Source organism: Sinohyriopsis cumingii, chromosome 17, assembly GCF_028554795.1.
Source record: "Sinohyriopsis cumingii isolate HCF-2022 chromosome 17, ASM2855479v2, whole genome shotgun sequence".
Classification (NCBI taxonomy): Eukaryota; Metazoa; Mollusca; class Bivalvia; order Unionida; family Unionidae; genus Sinohyriopsis; species Sinohyriopsis cumingii.
Genome location: NC_142977.1, coordinates 66104690 through 66130390, shown reverse-complemented (window position 1 = coordinate 66130390; position 25701 = coordinate 66104690). Strand labels below are relative to the sequence as shown.

Sequence of the window (25701 nt, the reverse complement as noted above, 5' to 3'; positions counted from 1 at the left end):
CTCTTTAAGTATTGGAATAGTTCCTTACTACATACTGCTGGCAACTGATCTCGGATGAGAAAATCACATTCCGCGTCATAAGTCTTTGCGACTCCACCGCTAGCTAACCAACGGAATAGGCAATTAGATATCCTATATACAAACTGGTCGAAGCTTTCTCCCTTTTCTGGTTTATTAAATCGGAACCTCTCCTTAAAACCCTTTTCAGTAAGCTCAACCCTTTTCAGCAATGCATCCTTCAACAAATCGTAATTCACTGCATCTAAACTCTATCCTTGAGTACACTCGAAAGCCCTACCTTTTATGCAAAGTGCTATGGTGCCCAATCTTCCTTTTTGAGTTTTTGCGCAGTAGCAAATCTTTCGAATCTTAACGTAACTATCCAAGTCATCCTTATTTTCTTCGAATGCTGAAAGTTGTGGTTTTTTTAATTTACCCAGTTGCGATACCCTACTGTTCTCCAGTCGTAATCGTTCTAAATCTAACTTCTCCCTCTCTAAAGTTTCCATTCGCGTTATTTTCTCGATTTCCATTTCTAACTAGTTTTTTCCCTTTGTTTGGAAACCCACTCGGCTCTTTCTCTCTCAATACGCTCGTTTAGCTCTAATTTCTCGCGCTCTATTTCCCTTTGTTGTTTGGAAACCCACTCGGTTCTTTCTCAATACGCGCATTTAACTCTAATTTCTCGCGCGCTGTTTCCCTTTCCAATTCAATCCTCTCCTTTTCAATACGCGCGCTTAGCTCTAATTTATCCTTTTTGGCTTGTCGCTCTTCAGCGCGTCTCTCTTTATTTTGTTCATCCTGAATAAATTGTCGTAAGGTTTCCCCTTCATATCCCATTTGTTTACCCAGCTCTGCCAATTCGCTAGTAGACATGATTGTAAATAGGGTTATGGTCTAATACGAGTATCAATAAATTAATCGCTTCTACGAAGGAAAATGGAGTTCAGTTTCGTTCACAATCTTAGTAAATTATTTCTCAAAACCTTCCTCTCTCAAAGGCTTTCCCGGATACTGCTGGATGGGTGAACTCAATGTAACAATCCAAAAGTATTCTCGGATAGAAAGATATCTATCCAAACCACTGCCACCAAAATTGTAACGTAATCGAGCTAACACCCTTTGAGACTGAATTGGTATTTAAGAAATATGTGATGTGATGTGATTTTGATTTTTCACGTAGCTTTAACAATTTTTCAGTCATATCGCTACGATGTTTGCAATGAGGCAGTTTATAGTGATGTCTAGCACTGGGGCATCATGCCGCAGACATGTAGCATGATGTCCCACCCAGTCACATTATCCTGACACCGGGCCGACCAGTCCTGACACTAACCTCTTAATGCTGAGCGCCAAGCGAGGCAGCTGTTAGTACCATTTTTGTAAGTCTTTGGTATGACTCGGCCGGGGATCGAACCCACGACCTCCCGCATCCGAGGCGGACGCTCTAACCACTAGGCCACCGGAGCGGTATTTAAGAAATAACAAATACATATGCGAGTGACAATAAAAAGATGTATTATTCTCTCACACTAATGATGAAGTAACACATCAAAATAAATACAAAGGTACATAATATGGATCCAATGGAAAAACCACGATGAAGAACAGATGTTATTATTTGAAATGTTAAATAATTATAAATTTGTCTCAGATAATTAAACACTACCATGCCTTTTGTCTCTATGGTCAACCAATATGGTGACCTTTCCCTATATAGTCAAACACTAATGGCATTCTTATAGTTAAACACTATAATGAAATTCCCTTAGTCAAACACTATGACCTTCTTATAGTCAAACACTATATTGAAATTTCTCTTAGTCAAACACTATAATGACATTTCTCTTAGTCAAACACTGACAAATTCTTATATGTCCAATGTTTACTTGACATTTAATATGCCCTTTGACCCGCTAACCAGCTCGGTCACTTCAACCATCCAGACTTTTCATGCACATATACGTTGGCACTTTCCTGGCGGTCTTCATCACTATTGCTGCGGCCTCTGGCTACACCTAGTCAGTCCACACACAGACACTCATACCTAGTTATCCACAACTAGTAATCCACACCTAGTTAGCTGAATATGAAAAGAAACAACCTTCCAAATAGTCTGCTTTCTGTGCATCTAAATTAAAATATCTGAGCATTTCAAATGGAGTAATACCAACACACCTGAAATATTCCTTGAGTACGACTGTGACGTACGAATGGCATACCAAAAAAATAGAAATGATATATTAAAACATACATAATACGTCTTCAGTATTAGTTATAATAGCGTCAAGATAACCTACCAACAGGAGTACTGCATATGTGTTTATATCCCTGTTAATAATCCGAATAGTACATAAGCCATACTCTTGATGAACTAAACTACAAGTACTATAGAACAACGCAAACGTATAATAATAAAACACTGAACGTGTTTTGCGAAACTGAACATTAATTAAAAAGAATTGATTAAAAAGAATATAACTCACCCAACTCGTTGGCTCAAACTAAGTAAGACATAATGGCGATCCCGCCCCAACAGCTAAACACATAGAACTTCCCTCTAACAGTTGTGTCAGTCAAGATCCCTAAGTAACATATATAGTCGCGCGCGTTAACATGTATTACGCACGTGCCGCGCAAGCAATGAAGGCGTCACGCGGTGCAGAGAAAAAGTATATTTACAAGATACTATGGCGCGCAAAACACGTCATATACTGGAATTTATGGTGGTCTAAGCAAGCCGTATCAGGTATTTCGTAGCAGTTCTGTTTTAACAAATAAACATGCTGTAGCCCACAAGTACACAGAACATTTGATATTGACAAAATATATTCTGTATTTGGATCCTCATAACCCATATGAATATACAATGTCTCAGCCAATGCCATATGGAGGTTTTCAATGGATTTCCCCAGAACAATTTGTTGATGAAAATAAGAATCTCACCACACAAATTAATGATGAATAGTTATTTCGTATATTGATTATCCAGATTCGTTACATGATTTTCATAATGATTACCCATATTTAGCAGAATCATTCACAATTACTGATATGTTACTAACAGCACAATTAGCACTTCAACTAATTGGTCCTTCTAAAGTAAGTAAATTAGTTCCAAATCTTTCCATCCAATAAAAATCTCAAACAGGCTGTTGATGATGGATTAATCATCGTCAATCCATCTTGTGTTGAAATTGAATCATTCTTGTTTGATGAAAGGTTATATCAATTCTAATACAGCTAGACAACCACAGGCAACTACAGACTCTTAAAACTCGCCTATTTCAACTGCAATAACAAACTTAAAGAATTAATGTTTCCTACCTTTATGTTTTCTAATTTCATGGTGTTTGTTTTTTTTGTAATGATATCACAGTTTTGTTTTTTGTTTTAGGTGTTGTCTAATGTAAAGTGCTTAGAGCTTCTAAAGATTTGGCACTATACATAGTCCTCATTATTATTATTATTATTTGCAAAGCTTTATTCTCTGGCGCATATGATATCTTTACATCCATATTATGTTGACTAGCTTTGGAGAGTCCATAGCTAGCAAAGGCTTGAGATATGAATCTGTTCAAAGCACAGAAACGGAATATGTACACAGAATTGTAAAGCAATGATTTTCAAAAGCTTGGATGGAGTTAGGTTATACAGTAAAATCTATCGTTAACGACCACTGTTATGTGAGACCACCTGTCTTGAGAGACCATATTCTCATTATTCTTAATTATTGACCATATAGTATTATGACCTGTAATGAGAGACCATCTGTCTTGAGAGACCATTATTTTTGGCAGAAGGGGTGGTCTTTCAAGACCAGTTCTACTGTAATAAGAGTGATTTCACTTACCATCTAAGGGGCCCCAAGTGGCTGAGTGGTCTAAAGCGCTCTCCGTTATGGATCACTGCCATCTCACCTCTGTCTGCGTGGGTTCGAGTCTTGGATTCAGCTAACATGGGTATGTGAGAAAGCATGCCAGTAGCTTCTCCTGGGTTCTTCCTCCACCATTAATACTGGCCACCATGTATAGCCTATCGTGTGCTAAAAAATGGCATTAAACCTTACAACAACAACATTTTTGGCAGAAGGGGTGGTCTTTCAAGACAGGTTCTACTGTAATAAGAACAATTTCATCATTACTTTATGGCTAAAATTCTATATATAAATATCAAATTTCAACAATACTTAAAGATTCCAAGCAGACTTGGGTTCAATTTACATGATTAGTGTAATTGAGTAATTACAACTACACTGTATTTGTAATTCTAAATGTCACTGAACATCACAGATTTGGTGTAATTGTAATTGAAGATCTGGATTTGCATAATTGCTCAATTAAAAGCCATTTACAAAGACAAAGATAAATGTGTTTTTTAACTCCTATCAAATTATAAAAATTGAGAAAATATATTTATCTTAATTGCCAATACTGTAGGAATTATACTAATACTATAGGAACTAACATAGAATAAGAAACAAAGCTAAGTTTTAGAAAAGAAAACAGTGTATATAAACGATTTTACTTAGTCTAGTGTAGGATTCAGACTTGGGTTCAATTAAAGTGTAATTGGTGTCATTGAGTAATTAATTAAAATTACCATATACATGTACTTGCAAATATAACTATAACAGAACATCATCGATATGGTGTAACTGTAATTATACAGGAACAGTCACAAGATTTAGTAATTGAAATCTTAATTGCAAATGTCATCTTCAAGCACACTGTAAATTAACTGAACATCAGTATGATTCTAAGTAGAATTTGTAATTTGGAAGCTTTTATTTTGAGACTTTTATTTGGTTTGGTTGGGTACTTTCTGGCACAGCAACACAAGTAGGTTATTTAGTGCCGAGGCAATTTGAGTAAATTGCCTTGTTCATAGACACAACTACAGCTGACTCAACCTGGTCCGACAGTGTAGTGCTGAGGCAACTGGAGTAAACTGCCTTGTCCATGGACACAACAATAGCTGACTCACCCTGGTCCGATGGTGTAGTTGTTGTTGTTGTTGTTGTTGTGGGGTTTAACGCCATTTGTCAGCACACGATAAGCTATACATGGCGGCCAGTATTAATTGTGGAGGAAGAACCCGGAAAAACACCAGAAAGAACCACCGACCCACGAGAAGCTACTGGCAAGCTTTCTCACATACCCACATTGGCTGAATTCTAGACTCGAACCGCCACAGACAGAGGTGAGATGGCAGTGATCCGTAACGAAGAGCGCTTTAGACCACTCGGCCACTCGGGGCCCCCCCGATGGTGTAGTGCTGAGGCAACTGGAGTAAAAAGCATTGTCCATGGACACAACAGTAGCCGACTCAGCCTGGTCCGATGGTACTTAGACTTTGGTGCCTGGCATATCAATCTACAGTTAATATGGTAAACAAGTCTTATGACACCATCCGTTTTACAGATTATATTTTTCAAATAGTTCAAAATGCAACAGGTTTAAGAAGGAAAAATAATCCAACTGCTATACATGCATTTTATTCATTAATCATAGTTATCGTCACAATAGTGCAATCATTTCATCTCAAATCAATTTTGTATATCAATAATGACATACATCATTAAACACTGACAATTATATAGAAGATGATGTGAACATGTAGGTTAGCAAATGAACTGCAAAATTAGGTGCTATTTATTTATCTTATAAATAATTTAACATGTCTATGAATTTCAGACTCACTTCAAATGTAGCATAAGAACTGCAAAGTTAGCTATGATAAAATTACTCATCCCGAGTAAAAAAATTAATGGCTTTCATCAGGCTTTTGGTAAATATGGAATATATATATGTACCAACAAATGAAATAAAACGAAAGAATTATACCATCCAGAAACGAGATAAATTTGTTTAAAGACAAATACAAAATGCCTAATTGATGGACAATGTAAAAGCATTAACACGATAAACAAACAGTAACAGGCCTCAACCAGTCAACAGATGGTTACTTAGTGTCGGCTTTAATCACAGTATGATCACAAAATAAACAAGCCAAACCTTTGACAATGAGAATCAAATCTGGAAAATGATAACCCCCACCCACCATGGATTGACTTCTAGGACAAATGACATATTTGATCGCTACCAAGAAGACTCTCAAATTATTCATTTGGGCACTACTGAGTTTTGTGGTTTTTCACAAAAGATAAAAAAGAATAAGAGCCTTTAAACTAATGATGTATACCTTAGATGGTTCCTTTAAAAGGAACAATGGTTAATCATACTGAGGATTTACAGGACTTGGTCACTTCACTGGCCATTAGTGACATGTAGTTTAGTCTTGTTTACAGTCTGTGCTGCTTTAGTGGTGACTTTAGGGCCAAATAATCAGTGTGAGAGAGAGTTTGCAGTCTACACTGGGGGAGTGGGTCACTGGGTTGTACTATCATCTTTTTCTTTGGTGAGATGGATTTGATTAGTGTTTGAATTAATGGAATCTGTCTCCATAAAGAAGCACAGCTTTAAATACAAAATGGAAATAAAATTAGACTCATCAACAGTTAGTCATGCTCACTTTAAGTCACGAAACCTGCATTGGGAAACAAATGGCCAGATTAGATGGGCAATCTGGGACCAGGTCTTCTTTAAATGATAATGTGGAATGCTTGGAAGTCAATGGTTAAAGACTCATCTATAATGCAGTATCCAATGCAAAGATATGAAGCAAATCCAAAAGGGCCATAACTCTGGCCAAATTTAAGTATGTGAAGCAAAACCTATAAAATCTACTTCCTGTTATACAAAATGATGTTAACAACAAATTGCACCTAAATATATTTCATGGGTCTTGAGTTTATCCTATTACAAGTAACATCCCAGGGAGAGAGAAATGAAAGTAACTGAACAGTGATATGACTGTCTAAACCAATATAGACAAGACAAAATCCACACAAGACATGAATCTGATTGACAAGGGACATAACTATTAAAAACTAAGTATACATGATGAAACCCATAAAAGCACATGTAGATATAAGCAACTATGTTCATTCCAAATTTCATCAGATTAAGAATATGATGAATGGTTTTACAAGTATATTTTATGTGCTATGCCCATTACAAACAATACACTACATGAAGATCAATTGTTAAGGACCACAACTTGACCCAACTTTTCATCAAAGAATACTCATTAATGGAATATTTAGGTCAGTGTTCAAAACAGGTGGCAACATAATCTATGAAATAAAAATTACTGAGCTACGCTAGTTACAACAACATCCAATGAGAAGATAAAAAGTTCAATGTCAGGGGCCATGAATTACACGAAATTATAACTGAAAAGAGAAACACCAGAAGCACAATTCACCTACTAGATATCATCCAATTATTTGTAAGGGTTGCAAAGCTTTGGTGGTTGCAAAATTCTTGGCAGACAGACCAATGGACCAATGAAAAGGTGCTATCAGGATCCTGATGTGGGGCCCTAAGAATTATGCATGGCTACACCTTATTTTTAACAAATACCCAAGTAATATAAATTTCCTTGCTATTATCAGATGAACGTAGACAAAACACATCTGACTATTCAACACTCTGACAGTGATATAATACGAGTCTGAATAATATAAATGCATGGTATTGTATGGTCTCCTAGTCTAGTTATAAGTGTCCAGTCCACCTGACAGGGACAGACTGGATGGGGGTATCACTTCATACTTCTGGGTAGAACCACCCTTAGACATCACATAGTCCAACAACTGTAGAGGATTCCTCTTCCTACCCATAGTCAAATACCTGTCCTCACCTGTACCTCGTGATATTGCCTTCAGGTTGAATTTTTGACACACCTGATGGATGACTGCCCGCTCTTCTTTGGTGAATTCTGGTGAAAAGACAATATCACTCTGATTATCAGATTGGAGATAGTCTAAAGCAAACTTGTTCATCTTGTCGTAAAAGTCCTTTGGAGTTCCTTGTGAGGTCATCAATCCCAAACCTTGCCTGTTCACAACCTGTCCGACATTTACAGGCTCTGCAATTCCTTTATTTCCTTCTTTACCTACACCTCCTCCTGTCCAACCCATCTTACGCAGCAGCATGTTTCCAATGTTGCTGTCAGGTAAAGCTTCCCCTCCAGCCTGGAGATCTGCCAGAAGATCATCTTTTGTCATGGCCGTTTCATCAGTGTCTGCACTCTGCTTTTCTTTCAGACTCCAACAAATTTCCTTTAAAGCTGCCAGGGCCTTTTCAGCAGAATTTATACGAGCCTCTTTTTCATCAATCCCTACACCATCAGCCATTAGGAATTTTCCAAAATATGTCTCACATCGCCATCCAGATTCTGTTGCTTCACTTTTGTAGTTGAGTTCAACTTTATTGAAATCGGCAATTCTCTTCAATCTAGACAATATAGGGTCCTCTTCCCGATAAATGAGGATAAACTGAGATGGATCATTAAATGCTTCCTCATAACCTCTTTTTCTTTTCAGCTGCTGACAATGACTCTCTGATTTTTGCATGACATCCATTGGTTGACAAATTTCCATTAATTGTGGTCCAGTCTGAGATGTAAATGATGGCGCAGCGACGGTTGTGAGAGTTGGATTTGATTTCATATTGAGCTCATTCTGTGATTTCATATGAGGTTTGACATTAGGTGTAGTATCAACCAAATCTGGTGATGAAGCAGGTATACTACCTGTATCTGAATGAATCACTTTCAAATTTCCAGATTCATTTTCAACAACAGACAGCGAGGACTTAGACAGTAGATCTAATGCCTTTTCACAAGCATCTTCCTTGGCTTTTTTCTTGTTTGTACCATGACCTGCAGAAACCGATACACAATCAATAAACAATTCACAAGCAAACCCTGCCCCTCCTTTCTCCAAAGTAGCTGGCTCAATTCTGTTGCTGACTGTCATCTGACATTTAGACCCAACCATGTAAAGTAACTCTACTGAACTCATAGTCCTGCTTTGAACTTTCTGCCCTCTATAATGGATTACCTTTTCTGACAAATCCTGAAATTTCTGATTAATTAGCATTCTTTCTCCTCCTTTTATTTCAACTTCTGCAATGGATGATTGACTAGTTTTTTCAAAACCAATACCCATTCTTTTAGAATTTGTTTGATAGGGGTCAGATGTTATACCAACAGTCTGGTTTCCTGTTGATTTTCCAGTGCTAGCAGACCAGTTATCTTGCACACCTGCTTTGACAAAGTTCATCATTTGTACACCTTTGATCCTTGATGTTGTCCTTACCAATATGTCTTCACTTTGATTAGATGATCCTTTCTTTAGTGGCACATACTCTGGAATGTCCTTTTCCAACTCTCTAAGCTGTTTCATCACAAGTTCTGGGTATCTACAAGAGAACAAAATTGACTTAGAGAGTTGGAAAAGCTGGTCTTTGAATTAGTCAAGTTGTTTCACATCAATGGACAAATCTGTTAGCTGAGACATCAATATTGGTGGGTACCTATAAAAAAAATTTATTCCGAATAAGGCTCTACTTGAAAAATTCCAACCCATATCAGCTCATAAAAGTGACATGCAATAGTATAAAGCAGTGGTTCCCAACCTTTATAAGTGCAAGGACCCATTCTTAACTTCCGAAAATCTTCAGGACCCCCACATGCTAACAATTTTACTCTTAAGTTCCAATAATTTAAAAATTATATAGACCTTGGAATAACCCTGCACACTCGCAATAAATCCAATAGATATCAATAGAACAAAGCACTAACATACCTGCTCGATCGGCCAATGTGTAGATAGTGTTAACATATTAGAAGATGGGAACCACTGGTATAGGCTTCTGAAAACTCACAAATATGCATCCCTGATGCAATCAAATTAAAAATGATGCATTAAAACTTCCAGCCAAAGAGTCCTGTAGGACAAAATAAAAATTGCTGACCAAGTCAATTTCCAGCTTGCAGAAAAGGTTGAGGTTTCTTGGAACAGTTGTCTCAAGGATTTTCTACACCATCTGTTGACATCATGCTCATTAGTTATGCATTGTATTCATTTTTGAATGTAGCTGATTAAGTATAGTGCATGTGATCTTGAAAGGACGACACACTAAAGATTCAAATTAAATCAGATGATATTCCCTATGATAAATATTGCTTTCACACTGAGACTTGGACAAAATGCCATTTGCAAATCTGGATAATTATTTTGGGGGTTAAATGCATAAATGCCAGCCATCATACTTTTGTCGTAAACAGTGAGCCTTTTTTAAACAAATTACATTTTATGTTTTCCAGTAAATGGATGACCCTATTTTGTTATTAAAAAAAGAAGAAAAAAATTAAACCAGTTAAAAGTTATGTTTATCATTTTTAGTATCATCTCTTTAATTCCACTTATAAATTTGAGAATCTGCTATAAAAACGTCCCTGCTGATTAAGAATTTTCCTTTTCTTTTCAATTCCAGTGAATTTTAAGACACTTCTGACATTTGTGGTGTAAAATAAACCGAATATACGGTCCCTCATGATAAAGTATTGCAAAGTATCCAGTGATTTTTAAGACATTTCTGAGACTTGAGGTGAAATAAACAAAATATACTGTCCCTCACGATAAAGCACTGCAAAGTATCCAGTGAACTTTAAGGCATTTCTGAGATCTGTGGTGTAAAATAAACCCAATTTTTTATATGCTGATTGTTCTATGTTAACATTACATTGTCAGAATCATGCAATATTACCCAATACTGAACTCATGCACAAATACACATATTGCATTCACGTGCATAAAGGAACTACTTTCTACTGTAAACAAACAATGGCCACAGATGCCAGCACTTCTGATTTGTAAAAAATCATGTACACTTGCGCAGTAGGCATTTTATGTTGTGGTTGTTTTAATTTGTTTTTGAATGAAGTAAAGGAGATGTTTTATGGACTGTCACATACCAGTTGTTTTGGCACATTCCGCATTAACTTTTTTGAAACAATGTTTCAGAATTAGGCTAGCTATACAAAAGATGCAAGAAAGGGTCGTTACAAATAACATACTAATGATGAGGCATATACTATCTTCTTTAGCTGGTGATAAGAATGGCAAAAATATATACTTAGTTTTACATCCTGAATTTCCTCAAAATATACTTAGTTCTGCAAATCCAAATTACATGAGCCATGTCATAGGTTCTCAATCTTGATTACACATTTCAAAATTGTACTGTAATTTCAAATAAGTGCAATTACGTCCTTCTTACTGAACTGAAAATGAAATAATCATTAAATTCCATAGCGTCTTTTTGATATTGAAAGGCTTCCCACATTATCAAACATTCAATGACAGAAACAGAAACAAACGCATCTGCAGATGTCAACACGCTTCTCCCTTGCTTCTTCAATCCGATGTATTTCACATAGAATTTCACATATAAATCCAGTCCATAAGCACAAAATTTCATAGAATCAAAAATAAATATAAAAATCTATTCATTCCATATCAAATGGAAAAGTTGTTGCAATGTGCATTCATTCACAATATGACTCCACATTTCAATTTTAACTAGACATGCCATATTCTTTTGAAAGTTATGTCCAGCGTGCGACTAAGTTCAAATTTATCTGGGCGGAGTTACGTGAGCAGTAATAATGTTGTTGCTGTGTAATGATGAATCTGTGTTTGTGTATTTAGATTGGAATAAGACATACATTCATTTATGTTGTTTCTTGTAGTGTATTTTGTTTATTTAATTAAGCCTTAGGTAGAATAAGAAAATGAGCATATAACAAAAAGGTTACTGCATTTGTATGGGAAAATATTAACTCGTTTTGTCAGATGGATATACTGCACTCCCAAGGTCGTGCAGACATTTCTGAGACTTGTGGTGTAAAATAAACCCAATATACAAACACTTTGCAGCTAATTGAACAATAGCTTGTTCATCTTAAATTGTTTAAATAATCAAATTATTATCTTCATTTATCAAGGCAGATGTAACTGTGAATTAATCATGTGCAACATCTTTCTTTCTCAAAGTTTAAAATTATTCTTGTAACATAAAAAATTCCAACTTTTTCATACTTACAAACACCAAATTGTCTAAAAGAAGTTGGAAATTTTCTTTACTGAAACCAAAAATTTTCTAACCCTTGATGCTAGGCTTTAGGAATTGACAGGCTTTGGGAATTTCCTCAACCCTTGATGCCAGAGTTTGTTAATATATAAAAAAATCATGTTATCCTTATATGATATGCATAACTCTAGTTTGGTCCAGCAATAAGAGGTTAGTGTTAGGACTGGTTGGCCTGGTGTCAGGATAGTGTGACTGGGTGGGACATCATGTTACATGTCTGTGGCATGATGCCCCAGTACTAGGCATCACTATAAACTGCCACATTGCAGACATTGTAGCGATACAAGTGAAAAAAAGTGTTAAAGCTACATTAAAAATCCAAATCACACACACACATTTGGTCACTAAAATGTAATTTGTTTTTGTTTTATTTCACTATTCTTTACACTGTAAGGAGCATTAACATTTTGTTAATTTCCATCCAGGGGTTTAGCAGAAGACAAATAAATAAATATCATGATATCTGCATACATAAACATGAGAACATGAAATTTAAATGACTTTGGATTTGAGCTAGCCATTGGAGTGTAACTTATGCAAAGTTGAATATTTTGCAAAATTCAAAGTGCGGAAAAATACCTGCAACCATACATTTCCACATTGACATAGCAGTTAGAGAGGCAAATAAGTCTGTCCAGTGGAAATTTGTCTGCATGAACCTCAAGAAAGCTTCGCCGCATCTGCCACTCTGTGTTGCTCTCAAAAGGATTACGCAAACTCCCAATGTCAAGCCTATTGTTCTTCTCCATCTTTTCTACCTGCAAAAACATAATGACAAAATCTGAAACCCTATGTATTGTCCAGTCGGCAATATATGATTTTACTCCATATAAGCATGTGATAATGCCGCAAAGGTTATATAATTTCATGTACCCATACATAGTATTGATCAAAGACAAATCACAGAACTTCCTTTGTGGTCAAAAATGCACAGATTGTCGTTAAATCACAGCAACAACTTAAGAGTGACCATTACTTCAAGAGCTTTGCATGATGTTAAAGCTGATGCAATAAGCTTTAACTTGGCTATCTTAATATTTAATTTCCTCTATTTATATTGTGTCAGACCCATTAGATTCTATGCTATAGGAAGGAAAAGTCATAGTAACTTCAAGATCTAACTATTCAACACTCATCCCTAAGTAACTTCAAGATCTGACTATTCAACACTCATCCCCAAGTCACTTCAAGATCTAACTATTCAACACTCATCCCCAAGTAACTTCAAGATCTGACTATTCAACACTCATCCCCAAGTCACTTCAAGATCTAACTATTCAACACTCATCCCCAAGTCACTTCAAGATCTGACTATTCAACACTCATCCCTAAGTAACTTCAAGATCTAACTATTCAACACTCATCCCTAAGTAACTTCAAGATCTAACTATTCAACACTCATCCCTAAGTCACTTCAAGATCTAACTATTCAACACTCATCTCTAAGTAACTTCAAGATCGAACTATTCAACACTCATCCCTAAGTCACTTCAAGATCTAACTATTCAACACTCATCCCCAAGTCACTTCAAGATCTAACTATTCAACACTCATCTCTAAGTAACTTCAAGATCGAACTATTCAACACTCATCTCTAAGTAACTTCAAGATCTAACTATTCAACACTCATCTCTAAGTCACTTCAAGATCTAACTATTCAACACTCGTCTCTAAGTAACTTCAAGATCTACCTATTCAACACTCATCCCTAAGTCACTTCAAGATCTAACTATTCAACACTTATCTCTAAGTAACTTCAAGATCTAACTATTCAACACTCATCCCTAAGTCACTTCAAGATCTAACTATTCAACACTCATCCCTAAGTAACTTCAAGATCTAACTATTCAACACTCATCTCTAAGTAACTTCAAGATCGAACTATTCAACACTCATCCCTAAGTCACTTCAAGATCTAACTATTCAACACTCATCTCTAAGTAACTTCAAGATCGAACTATTCAACACTCATCCCTAAGTCACTTCAAGATCTAGCTATTCAACACTCATCTCTAAGTAACTTCAAGATCTAACTATTCAACACTCATCCCTAAGTCACTTCAAGATCTAACTATTCAACACTCATCTCTAAGTAACTTCAAGATCTAACTATTCAACACTCATCCCTAAGTCACTTCAAGATCTAACTATTCAACACTCATCCCTAAGTCACTTCAAGATCTAACTATTCAACACTCATCTCTAAGTAACTTCAAGATCTAACTCTTCAACACTCATCCCCAAGTCACTTCAAGATCTAACTATTCAACACTCATCCCTAAGTCACTTCAAGATCTAACTATTCAACACTCATCTCTAAGTAACTTCAAGATCGAACTATTCAACACTCATCCCTAAGTAACTTCAAGATCTAACTATTCAACACTCATCCCTAAGTCACTTCAAGATCTAACTATTCAACACTCATCTCTAAGTAACTTCAAGATCGAACTATTCAACACTCATCCCTAAGTCACTTCAAGATCTAACTATTCAACACTCATCCCCAAGTCACTTCAAGATCTAACTATTCAACACTCATCTCTAAGTAACTTCAAGATCGAACTATTCAACACTCATCCCTAAGTCACTTCAAGATCTAACTATTCAACACTCATCTCTAAGTAACTTCAAGATCGAACTATTCAACACTCATCCCTAAGTCACTTCAAGATCTAACTATTCAACACTCATCTCTAAGTAACTTCAAGATCTAACTATTCAACACTCATCCCTAAGTCACTTCAAGATCTAACTATTCAACACTCATCCCTAAGTCACTTCAAGATCTAACTATTCAACACTCATCTCTAAGTAACTTCAAGATCTAACTATTCAACACTCATCCCTAAGTCACTTCAAGATCTAACTATTCAACACTCATCTCTAAGTAACTTCAAGATCTAACTATTCAACACTCATCCCTAAGTCACTTCAAGATCTAACTATTCAACACTCATCCCTAAGTCACTTCAAGATCTAACTATTCAACACTCATCTCTAAGTAACTTCAAGATCTAACTCTTCAACACTCATCCCCAAGTCACTTCAAGATCTAACTATTCAACACTCATCCCTAAGTAACTTCAAGATCTAACTATTCAACACTCATCTCTAAGTAACTTCAAGATCGAACTATTCAACACTCATCCCTAAGTCACTTCAAGATCTAACTATTCAACACTCATCCCCAAGTCACTTCAAGATCTAACTATTCAACACTCATCCCTAAGTAACTTCAAGATCAAACTATTCAACAATCATCCCTAAGGTACCTATGCACAAGCAAAGTGGTAATAACTCGAAAGTTTCCCCAAAAGTTGACATGGTTTTGAAGAAAGTTATCTTTGCACCATACTTACATAATTATTACTTGCATGAAATTATTGCTATTTAAGCAAAGGAAATGTGTATCTTGACTTACAATTTAGCACACATTTTGTGGGGAACAACTGACAATACTGTACATGCTCAACACATACATTGTTAGAAAGATCAACATTTGAAACCTTTCTTAAGACAATTTTCAAACTTTTAACTGATGCCATGCTTAAAAATGAGTTTTGAATTAAGTGGGACTGGCCTGTCATCCTGAAAAATGATCCACTGCCAACTAGGCAATAGTATAGCGTGTGTGTGTGTGTGTGTGATTTGGATTTTTAATGTAGTATTTAACATCTTCAATCAGGGCCCTGAGTGGCCGAGTGGTCTAAAGCGCTCACCGTTACAGATCACTGCCATCTCACCTCTGTCTGCGTCGGTTCGAGTCTCGGATTCGGCTAATGTGATTATGTGAGAAAGCTTGCCAGTAGCTTCTCGTGGGTCGGTGGTTCTTTCCGGGGGTTTTCCGGGTTCTTCCTCCACCATTAATACTGGCCGCCATGTATAGCCTATCTTGTGCTGAAAAATGGCGTTAAACCATACAACAACAACAACATTGTCAATCATATCACTACAATGTTTTCAGTGTGGCAGTTTATAGTGATGTATAGCACTGGGGAATCATACCACAGGCATGTAGCATGTCTCACTCAGTCACATTATCCTGACACCAGGCTGACCAGTTCTAACACTAACCTCCTAATGCTGAGCGCCAAGTAAGGCAACTGTCTGTACCATTTTTGTAAGTCTTTGGTATAAATGGGCAAGGGATCAAACCCACGACTTCCCGCATCTGATGCAAATGCTCTAACCAGTAAGCCACCATTTGGTAACATCACTTTTACAGGTTTAAAAATATGTTACACTCCAAACATGTGAACCTTTGGATTAAAATCTGCAGATAATTTAAATATTTCACTATGTTTCAATCACTTTAATAAACCAAGACATAGCAGAACTGATAGCCAACTTCAGAGTTATCAATTTCTGGTTTGCTTCATTGGCAATTGTGGGGGCCCGAGTGGCCGAGTGGTCTAAAGCACACTCCATTACGGATCACTGCCATCTCACCTCTGTCTGCACAGTTTCGAGTCTAGGATTCGGCTAATGTGGGTATGTGAGAAAGCTTGCCAGTAGTTTCTCGTGGATTGGTGGTTCTTTCCGGGGTTCTTCCTCCACCATTAATACTGACCACCATGCATAGCCTATCGTGTGCTGTAAAATGGCGTTATACCCTACAACAACTACAACAACAACATTGGCAATTGCTAGCACCACCCTACTGAGTTTAATAAACAGATTTACCCTATCACCCAAATGGGTATGTATCATCAAGAATTTTTTGGTCTTCTGATCTGCAAATGTGTCTGCAGTACAATGGCATAAGTTCTAATATCAGTGGCCCTACTTCTGGGACAGGTAATAAAATGTTCTTGTATGTAGCAATGAAGCAGCTGGATGTGATTCACACCTGATGCTTTTTCAGCATGTTGTCAGAAAGTGTGATGATAATGCCTACATATCCTTAAACAAATCAAGTAGTCGTCTAATATATTACCAGTACAGCTAATTTTCATTGCAGAACAAAAATATTTTATAAAACTTATATTCTTCACACATAATTTTCTGTTGACATGTCTATCACATTTATCTAACAACTAATTCCATTCTCTGCCTCATTTTTCAGTGTGCCATATAAGGATATAAGATCACACAATATCCAAATATGGTGTAACAAGCCTCATTTGGAAAGCAAATTACCATGAGAATCTATGTTATCCAGTGTGGTGGCCAAAGTATGGTGAGGGTAAATATATCAATAGTTTACTTTATATATGCTTAATATCTATACGATTCAAACTTTCTGAAAAAACACCTTTTCTAAGGTAGTTTAATTTTTACTGATGTCATCTTTTTGTGTTTAGATTTATCGGCTCAAATGCAAAGTATAGGATCACATAGCCTTGACTATGTCAAGGCTACAATATGCGACATAGAAATCAATAGGAACACTCATTCAGATTCTTGATTTGGCTGCACCATGGTTTTATTTTGATGTAACCAAATTGAGGTGAATTCTAATTTGCAATTTATTGACCCAAATTACCGTACAATAGAAAATAATGGGGATAAGCGTTTTCATTCCCAAGATGTATGAATATCACAGCAGTTAGTGTTTTCATTGCAGACATGTATGGAAAAAGTCACCTTTGTTGACATGAAAACTGCTGTAAGCCAAATTTAGACAAATTTTAATATGTGCTACTTTTATAGTAAATGTGATAGGTCATGTATTTACATTTACTGATCTTAAATTAATAATAAATTGTTGCTTTACAATTTAATTCAACTTGATTGTTTTTCCAAGTTCCATTGACCTACGTGCTAAAATCATTTAAAGGAAGGCAAACATCCAGAACAAAGAGAAGCTATCAAAACACTTTCTTTAAAAGTAGTATATTTTTATTTGTTTCCTTAAAGAAACAAACTTCAACTACATGGTTCCCATGCTTTTCCAGTTGTTTTTTTTTCAGGATAAAATTCATTTTTCAAGGTTAACATATGACCATTACTGAATGGAATTAAAGAACATTCTGGATTATAAAAAAATGCATTTTCCAAATTTGAAGATGTTTCTTATTCCAGATTCTCCAAAGCATGTCAGAAAAGATGAGCATGTTCAAAACCACAAAATGAGTCACATGAAACAAATCTGACTATATTTCTATAAATTGTCACTTAAAGCCATTTCAATTTACAGAATACAAATTCTTACTTTACTTTGCTGACCTGCATTATGCTGCTACATGGAAACAACATAATGAGCATAAATTATTTTGTTTCCTTTCAAACCTTTAATTCTAAAGAACTCTAGAGCAATGACTGTGCATGTTATACAAAGTAAACATTTCCTTTCACAGTATGAAAAAAAATAATAAACGCAAAGTATTAGAATCTTATCTTGTAGCAAAAAAAGTTTAACCCTGAATTTATGCATCCCAATAAAATCTCAAACAAGATTTTCAACCAACATAAACTCCTTAAGACATTTGGTTAAAAAATTCCATTATTTAAAGACATTTACAAAAGGGTTGATTTAAATTTTGATACAAGACCTTCAGAATTATATACTGTTGTATAAACAAGGTCTGAATTTTCTGTAAAATCAACATGTCTTCTTGTAGTTCAATAAACCAGTCCCCAAACCTGTATTGATACATGGGCTCTTATCATTTCTTAATATAAAATAAATGGGATGACAACTTCCCATATCACTTAAGATCTGAAACCAATGCCTCAAGCTACATGTCACTGTGTAATCATTTTGCACCAAAGTTCAGCTCAGAGATTCAAAAGTTTATAATCCGTGTTTCCTCCAAATATTCCAACCCCATTTTTCACATTTGGACATTTAGAATGGAGTGTGGGTTCAGAGCAATTATACATAAAAGATTTGGAATCTGCCACCACCGTAAGATAGCCTACCAGCAGGCCTAGCAAATTTTAACAATGTTATATCGACTTGTACCTGCATGAAATCGATAGGAAAATTATTTTCTCAAAAACGGCAAGTATTATAATCATTATGTCTTTAATCCGTTCACAGACTAGACGAAACTTGGCATAGATGAAACCTTACCCAGTACTCACCATTTGCATTACTGTAGTAGTCACATGACTTCACAACTCTCACACAATGACACCAGAAGTCCAATAGTCATATGATATCAACAACCAACTCTTTTTTTAATGTTGTTGTGCAAAATTTCCAATTATATTAAATGAAAGGCTGATACCTTTCATAAAAACCAGAAAGAACATACAATTCTCAAAATATTTATTTCAAGAACAACTACAAGAAACTTGGCCAGTCTGACTCATCAAGCCGAGTAGTATGGTTCCTAGTATTTGAAAATGAGGGTTCTGAGATTCTATGTGCTCGTACGACTAGCAATCGAAATTGCTAGTACCAACTCAAATTTCATCCACGCATTAGTTTTATTGTCATTCAGCAGATAAAAGACATATCGATTTTAATACTCACAATTTCTGAGAAAAAAAATAATCATATTGATTTCATGTAGGTTTAACTCAATTTATCAACGTTAAAGTTTGCTAGCCTATCTGTAATGCTGCCATGCTTTAAGGCCACCATGTTGGCCTCTTGTGATTCTAGACTGGTCTTCATACTTTCCATATAAAAAAAATACGGATATCGAACTGTCCATGAAACAAAAAAGCTATCAGACAAATCTAATCCACTGAGCATTTGGATTGATCAACAAATATATTTTATGGCAAGCACCCAAATGATCCATACTGCAATCTCCTAATATTCTGGTTAGAACTCGATAAATTTAACTCGCGATCAGTTCAGTTCAGGCTCCTTAGATGGTAAGTAAAATCCCTCTTATTTTGACCAATGGCATTAAATCCTTCAGAACTCTTGGGCTTGTTTAGTATTAATACCTATCAGAACAGAACACCAGTGTATACATCATTTACTGACCTGTTCATAAATTGCTATCATATGCGCAAAATGCAGCATCACCCAAGGCAAGAGTAATGACACCATTTATATGCAGTTCTGTTTTAAGCATTAGTCAGTTCCTAGTGATACAGTCCTCACAAGAAAGTTTCCAGGTGTTACTCTTGTGTTAGGGTTATGGTGCTTTCCACCAGCAATGTCAGAAAACAAAAGCAGAGATCTTCTTGTTGGTCTAGTATGTATGACGATCAAACCAAGTGAATAATTGCTGTTTAAAGGTATATAGAACCAAATTCTAAAACAACGGTCTTACACTGTATGACTATAGTCTGGATATACCTCCCTGTTTGTTCGTACCACCCTACCGATTTCAATAACTGAAACATTTCATATGATAAAAAGTGCACAAAACTTAGTCAATTCATTCACTGATTATAATTTCTAACCGGAATGTGACCAGGGTGGCCCTAGTACTGGCATTCTCCACACCTTTCATACTAACATGGCACCTAGTCCTACATGTAAGACCTCGACGCTGATATTTGTTTTGGACGTCAGGTAAAGCTGTACCGATGACACTTTTTGCCAATTATGCCAATACCACATATAGCGGATTATTAAAATTGCTGATATCGATTATGAGACCGAATATTTCAAGAGACTGCCTGTTCTACAGTTAGTGAAAGCACTAGCATTTGACTGACAAGTAAACCATGCCCTATTTTTGTTATAACTAACATTAAACAATGCCTAAAATGGGTGTGGATTTATGTTAACAGTTCAAATGTGGTCTCAAACTATTACCCACATTTTATATCCCACCTTATTTCTTATTGTTAACTCATATATGAAAATAAAACTCTTAACATAGTTATTCCTAATTAGGTTTTTGGGGGCACATACGCTCTGTGATATGTTTCTTCATTCCTTCTTTTAATTTAATGATGGTAATCAATGCTTATATATACGGTACAGTAATGCCAGGTCAAGTTGTCTCGTGCAAGTTTCATTGGTGGGAATGGAGATCATAACTTGCTTATCGACAAAAAATCTACAACATTCAGTGATCATTCCTTGAATTTAGGAAGCAGTTCACTAACAAGCAAAGCATGTAAAGCGTGGCAAAAATAAATTTCTGAACTCCTGAATGCGAGAAATCAATGGTTGCATTATAGGTAACGTCGCTTATCTTACATTGCAAAAGTACGATCATAGGGTTTTAGTATTAAAATATCATTATCTAAATAAAGTTTCTTATCAAACTATTATTTGGAAAATAATATACATAATATAGATTTGCTTAATACCTGAGGTTTCTATTAAAAAATGAGAGATTGAAGGAAAGTAGATAATTTACATTTGATAATGCATTTACGGTGATGCACAATGCAAAGACCATGGAAATAGTGCAAAACTGGAATGTAATGATTTATTTTGTAATATTATGGCTGTATTGCTTGTTGTCAATAAAGTAATAACTATCCCATCTTTTTCAATTTTCACTGCCTATTACATTAATAGTCTTGGAAAAATATTCACTACTTATTCTGGCGACATTTTTGGAAAATTGGCAACAAAATATTGAGACGAGAGATTTTTTTGGCAACAACTTTTTAAAAGCCAGGACCATCCCTGTAATGTGTATGCTGAGGCCTGATTGGCTGGTTGGCTACTGTGATTGGGATGGTTGCATGCATGGTATTGATAATTTGTTGTGAGCAGACAATTAGCGGTAGTTTACAGCAAGCATGTCAAGAAGTATTTACTTTGAAGAGTATACTGTCTTTCAAATAACCCCCAAATCAAATGTTTATTCCTTAATTTCCACTATTTAATTCTGATTTAAAATTCAAGTCATGTCAAGATGACTGTTGTGATTAAATTTATATTTTGGAAATTTGTTTACATTGGCACTGATTATTTCTGCTGATACTCATTATACTGATTGTTCCAATAATGGCAGATTAATCGGTACAGCTTTAACGTCAGGGTCTTACTACCTAACTAACGATGCTGTGTAGCATGTTTTGATGTCAACTAACATCATAATGAAAGTGAAATTTTCAGGAATATCTCACACAACTGGCAACTAAAATAACAATACTTTTCTAAAAGGTAAAGTTATGTTTTCGTCAGACTTCACTTACTCTGATGTCTTGCCTCTAATAAATTCAAATTCTCACAAAAGAAATGGATATGTTTTCAAGTTTCATTGGCCTACATTTCAGTTGGCTGGAAAGTGATGAAAGCCGGGAATGCTGAAATCAGATTAAGTTGAAATACTATTCTTTAATGAAACGAACAAAAATATATTATGCCTATTGGAACTGTAAGCAACATTTTGCTTTGTTCAAAAAACATATCCCCCACATGAATCTACTTCGCTATACCTCGACTACTGTCGCTTTTCAACTAATTCAAATGTATGTCAACGATACATGAAAATGCATCCATTTGCTAGTGTCAGATTTTGATTCCAGCAGGATAATAACAGCACAGTAAGTATATTAATTACATATCAATTTGTCGAAGAGTTTCGATATGGGCTGAGAAGTGTGTGAGATATTGCTGAAACTTTAATCACTCATTCTGATGTCAAATGACATCATAACACACTATACAAGCCTGTTATTGAGTGCTTAGATCCAATACTGCCTTCACTAACTGATGTTATTAATACCTCTCTCATCTGGGAATTCCCATCATTTTTCAAAACTGCCATTGTAAAGCCTCTGCTGAAGAAACCAACACTAGACCATAACGATTTAAAGAACTACCGCCGAGTTTCTAATCTCCCATTCATTTCAAAAATCTTAGAAAAGGTTGTTCTATCCCAGCTTGTATCTCATCTAAATTCAAACAGTCTTTTTAGCAATGTACAATCTGCATATCGCCCTTGCCACAGTACTGAAACTACTCTTCTAAAAGTAGCTAATGACATTCTCTCTGCATTGGATAGCAGAAAGATTACAGTCCTCACCCTCCTTGATTCGTCTGCAGCATTTGACACAACAGACCATGATATATTACTTCACCCTCTCCAGCATGTATTTGGCATTCATGATACAGCCTTACTGTGGTTCAAGTCCTACTTGGTCAACAAGACACAAACTGTATCTGCAAATGGAATACACTCCAGCCCAGTTGATCTATGCTGTGGTGTTCCACAGGGGTCTGTTCTTGGACCTTTTCTTTTCATTCTGTACACTCAGTCACTCTCAGGTGTCATAGATCATCATCCAGTGTCTCAACAATTGTACACTGATGACACCCAAATATACAAATCTAGCCACCCAACTGAAGTTGATGTTACCATCCAAGGTGTAGAGAGGTGCATTTCTGATGTGAAATCATGGATGACTTGTAACAAGCTGCAGATGAATGATGATAAAACTGAGGCCATTCTGATCACAACACAAAGACTTTCTCATTCACATCCTTTACCTAAAACAATATCAGCAACGCTAACATTAAATTCACACAATCAGTACGAAACCTAGGTGTTACTATGGACAGTACTCTCACATTGCACCAACATGTCATTAACATATGCAAGGCTGCATATGTTGAGCTGAGACGCATCAGCTCACTTCGTAAATATCTTTCAGCTGATGCCACTAAAACACTTGTGTGTTCATTAGTACTTTCAAGACTGGACTATTGTAGCTCAATTCTGTCTGGTTCATCTTAATATCTACTCCAGAAACTTCAAAACACAGCTGCTCGGATCATACTTAGAGTACCATGATCAGAGCACACCTCCCCGCTGCTCTGTACCCTACACTGGCTATCCATTCGCTCCAGAATCAAATACAAAATTTGTTCTGTGTGCTATGTTTCACTGTCGGACTGTAGTCCAACATACCTATCTGACCTCACCCATGTGTACACACCAGCAAGATACTTACGCTCCTCTTCTGACAATCGTATACTCATTATTCCCACTATGAAACCAAAGTCATATGGACAGCATTCTTTTGCATACCAGGGCCCAGCAACATGGAATGAATTGCCCACTGAACTTAGACACAAAGACACAGTGATCACATTCAAGAGGTCTCTCAAAACTCACTTATTTTGACAGCAAAGACAAACTTAAAGACCTAATAATGTTTCCTACCTGAAATATTCTCAGCATGTTTTTATTTTATTTTTTTAATGTTTTTCTAATTTCATGTTGTTTGTTTTTGTAATAATATTATTATGTTTCTTATCTTATAGGTGTTGTCTAAAGTTGTAAAGCACTTAGAGCTTCTAAAGATTAGGTGCTATACAAAGTCCTCATTATTATTATTATTTGGGTAGCAAGGCAAAGCACGAAAACAAAAATAACATGTGCTATATCTTACACTGTAGGACTAACATGGCACCATCTTGCATACACCATGGGCAAGCTGATTTCCTCAGACAACATTGTGACATAGTTCATCTTATTCGGTAAGTGCTGGATAATTCCAAAAATTACCATAATGTTGAGTTTTTTGAGTTATATCCCTTTGCACAAATGTACTTAAAAATTTGTAGTTGTCATTCTTTTCCTTTGCTTGATCGCCATTGTAAATATCAGAAGCAGACAACGTAGTATTTTCTTGATATGTACATATATGTGCAGTCATGCATACACTCCTTCGTAGTACCCTTACTTCTACCTTGTGCACATCAACAAATCAAGCTGAGGCTACGACATCGTAGCTAACTCCTTCGCTGAAAAAGGACTTGTTCGTCTTCTGCACAATGAAATTCCGTTTGGAATGAAACGTGCAAACAATAACAGTTAAGGTCCCACCTTGGCATAATCAAGCATGAAATTATCAATCAATATATGAACTAAGTTCGGTGCATCTTTAATCTGATTTGTTTTTCCTGTTTTTAAATCAGTAGGGGCGGGGTACAAACAAAGGGGATGTGAAGATCTATAGACCTAAGGTCGGCAACCTATTTTACATAGCGTGCCACCTTTATCCAGATTAGTTACAAAATCAACGAGCGCGTGCCATCAGAAAGCGAATAACGCTGTCAAAATTGAGATGTGTGGCTGCCCTTCGCGTGCAACAAAAAAAAAAAACAACTCTTGACGTACCACCTTATGGCACGCGTGCCGTAGGTTACCGACCCCTGCTATATATTTTGCGGTAGAAAAGGACGTCTTATCGACTCCGTAAGCAATAACAGGACCTATACGGCAAAAAAAAAAAAAAAAAAAAAAAAAAAGAATATGCTGCGAGACCCAAATGAATCAAATACAAGTATAAATCACTGAAAGATACTAACCGAGAATATATACATGCATGTATAACGCAAAAAATCGGCCGAGTGAATATAGTACCACGTGTTGATGGATGTAACAAGCATATTCTTCAGGTCTGTTATGGTATATAGTACAGTAAATAAAAATTTAATTTAAAAAGTCAAAATTTATATTACCTGCACAATGATGTATACTGGGAAATTTGTATATCAAAACACGTAAAACCAATAAAATCCGACAGTAATACGCTCCAGTTTCACATGTACCTAGACGGTGATAAATCAAATTTCGTCCATAGTAAATATTTCCTCATTTAAGTGTTGGCTCTCAGACGAATACCTTGTAAACAATTTAATAGAAGTAATTAAAATTATAAATAATAATTTGTTAAAGGATATTTTTTATCTTTAAATTTCTTATAAGATATTCCTTTGATTCAAGAAATATAGAGGAAAATTTAGTATAGTAATTTTACATGGACGCCGTATTTGGGATCTTTCACTTTAAAAATACTG

General features: G+C 35.9%; 1 protein-coding gene across 4 annotated transcripts; it reads right to left on the bottom strand.

Annotated features, from left to right (window-relative positions):
* Nucleotides 1-5481: 5481 nt before the first annotated feature.
* On the bottom strand, nucleotides 5482-25476 carry LOC149779142 (uncharacterized). Of its 4 annotated transcripts, none has more exons than XM_089939703.1 (3): nucleotides 25363-25476; nucleotides 12648-12826; nucleotides 5482-9332 (listed from the first exon to the last, which is right to left on the bottom strand). In XM_089939703.1, the coding sequence occupies exons 2-3, from the start codon at nucleotides 12815-12817 to the stop codon at nucleotides 7619-7621; spliced, it is 1884 nt and encodes a 627-aa protein (XP_089795829.1). In that variant the 5' UTR covers nucleotides 12818-12826; nucleotides 25363-25476; the 3' UTR covers nucleotides 5482-7618. The 4 variants fall into 4 exon arrangements, with proteins under 4 accessions (XP_089795829.1, XP_089795827.1, XP_089795830.1 ...); XM_089939701.1 differs by lacking the exon at nucleotides 25363-25476 and adding an exon at nucleotides 25210-25269; XM_089939704.1 differs by lacking the exon at nucleotides 25363-25476 and adding an exon at nucleotides 25019-25037.
* Between the last annotated feature and the right edge of the window lie 225 nt (nucleotides 25477-25701).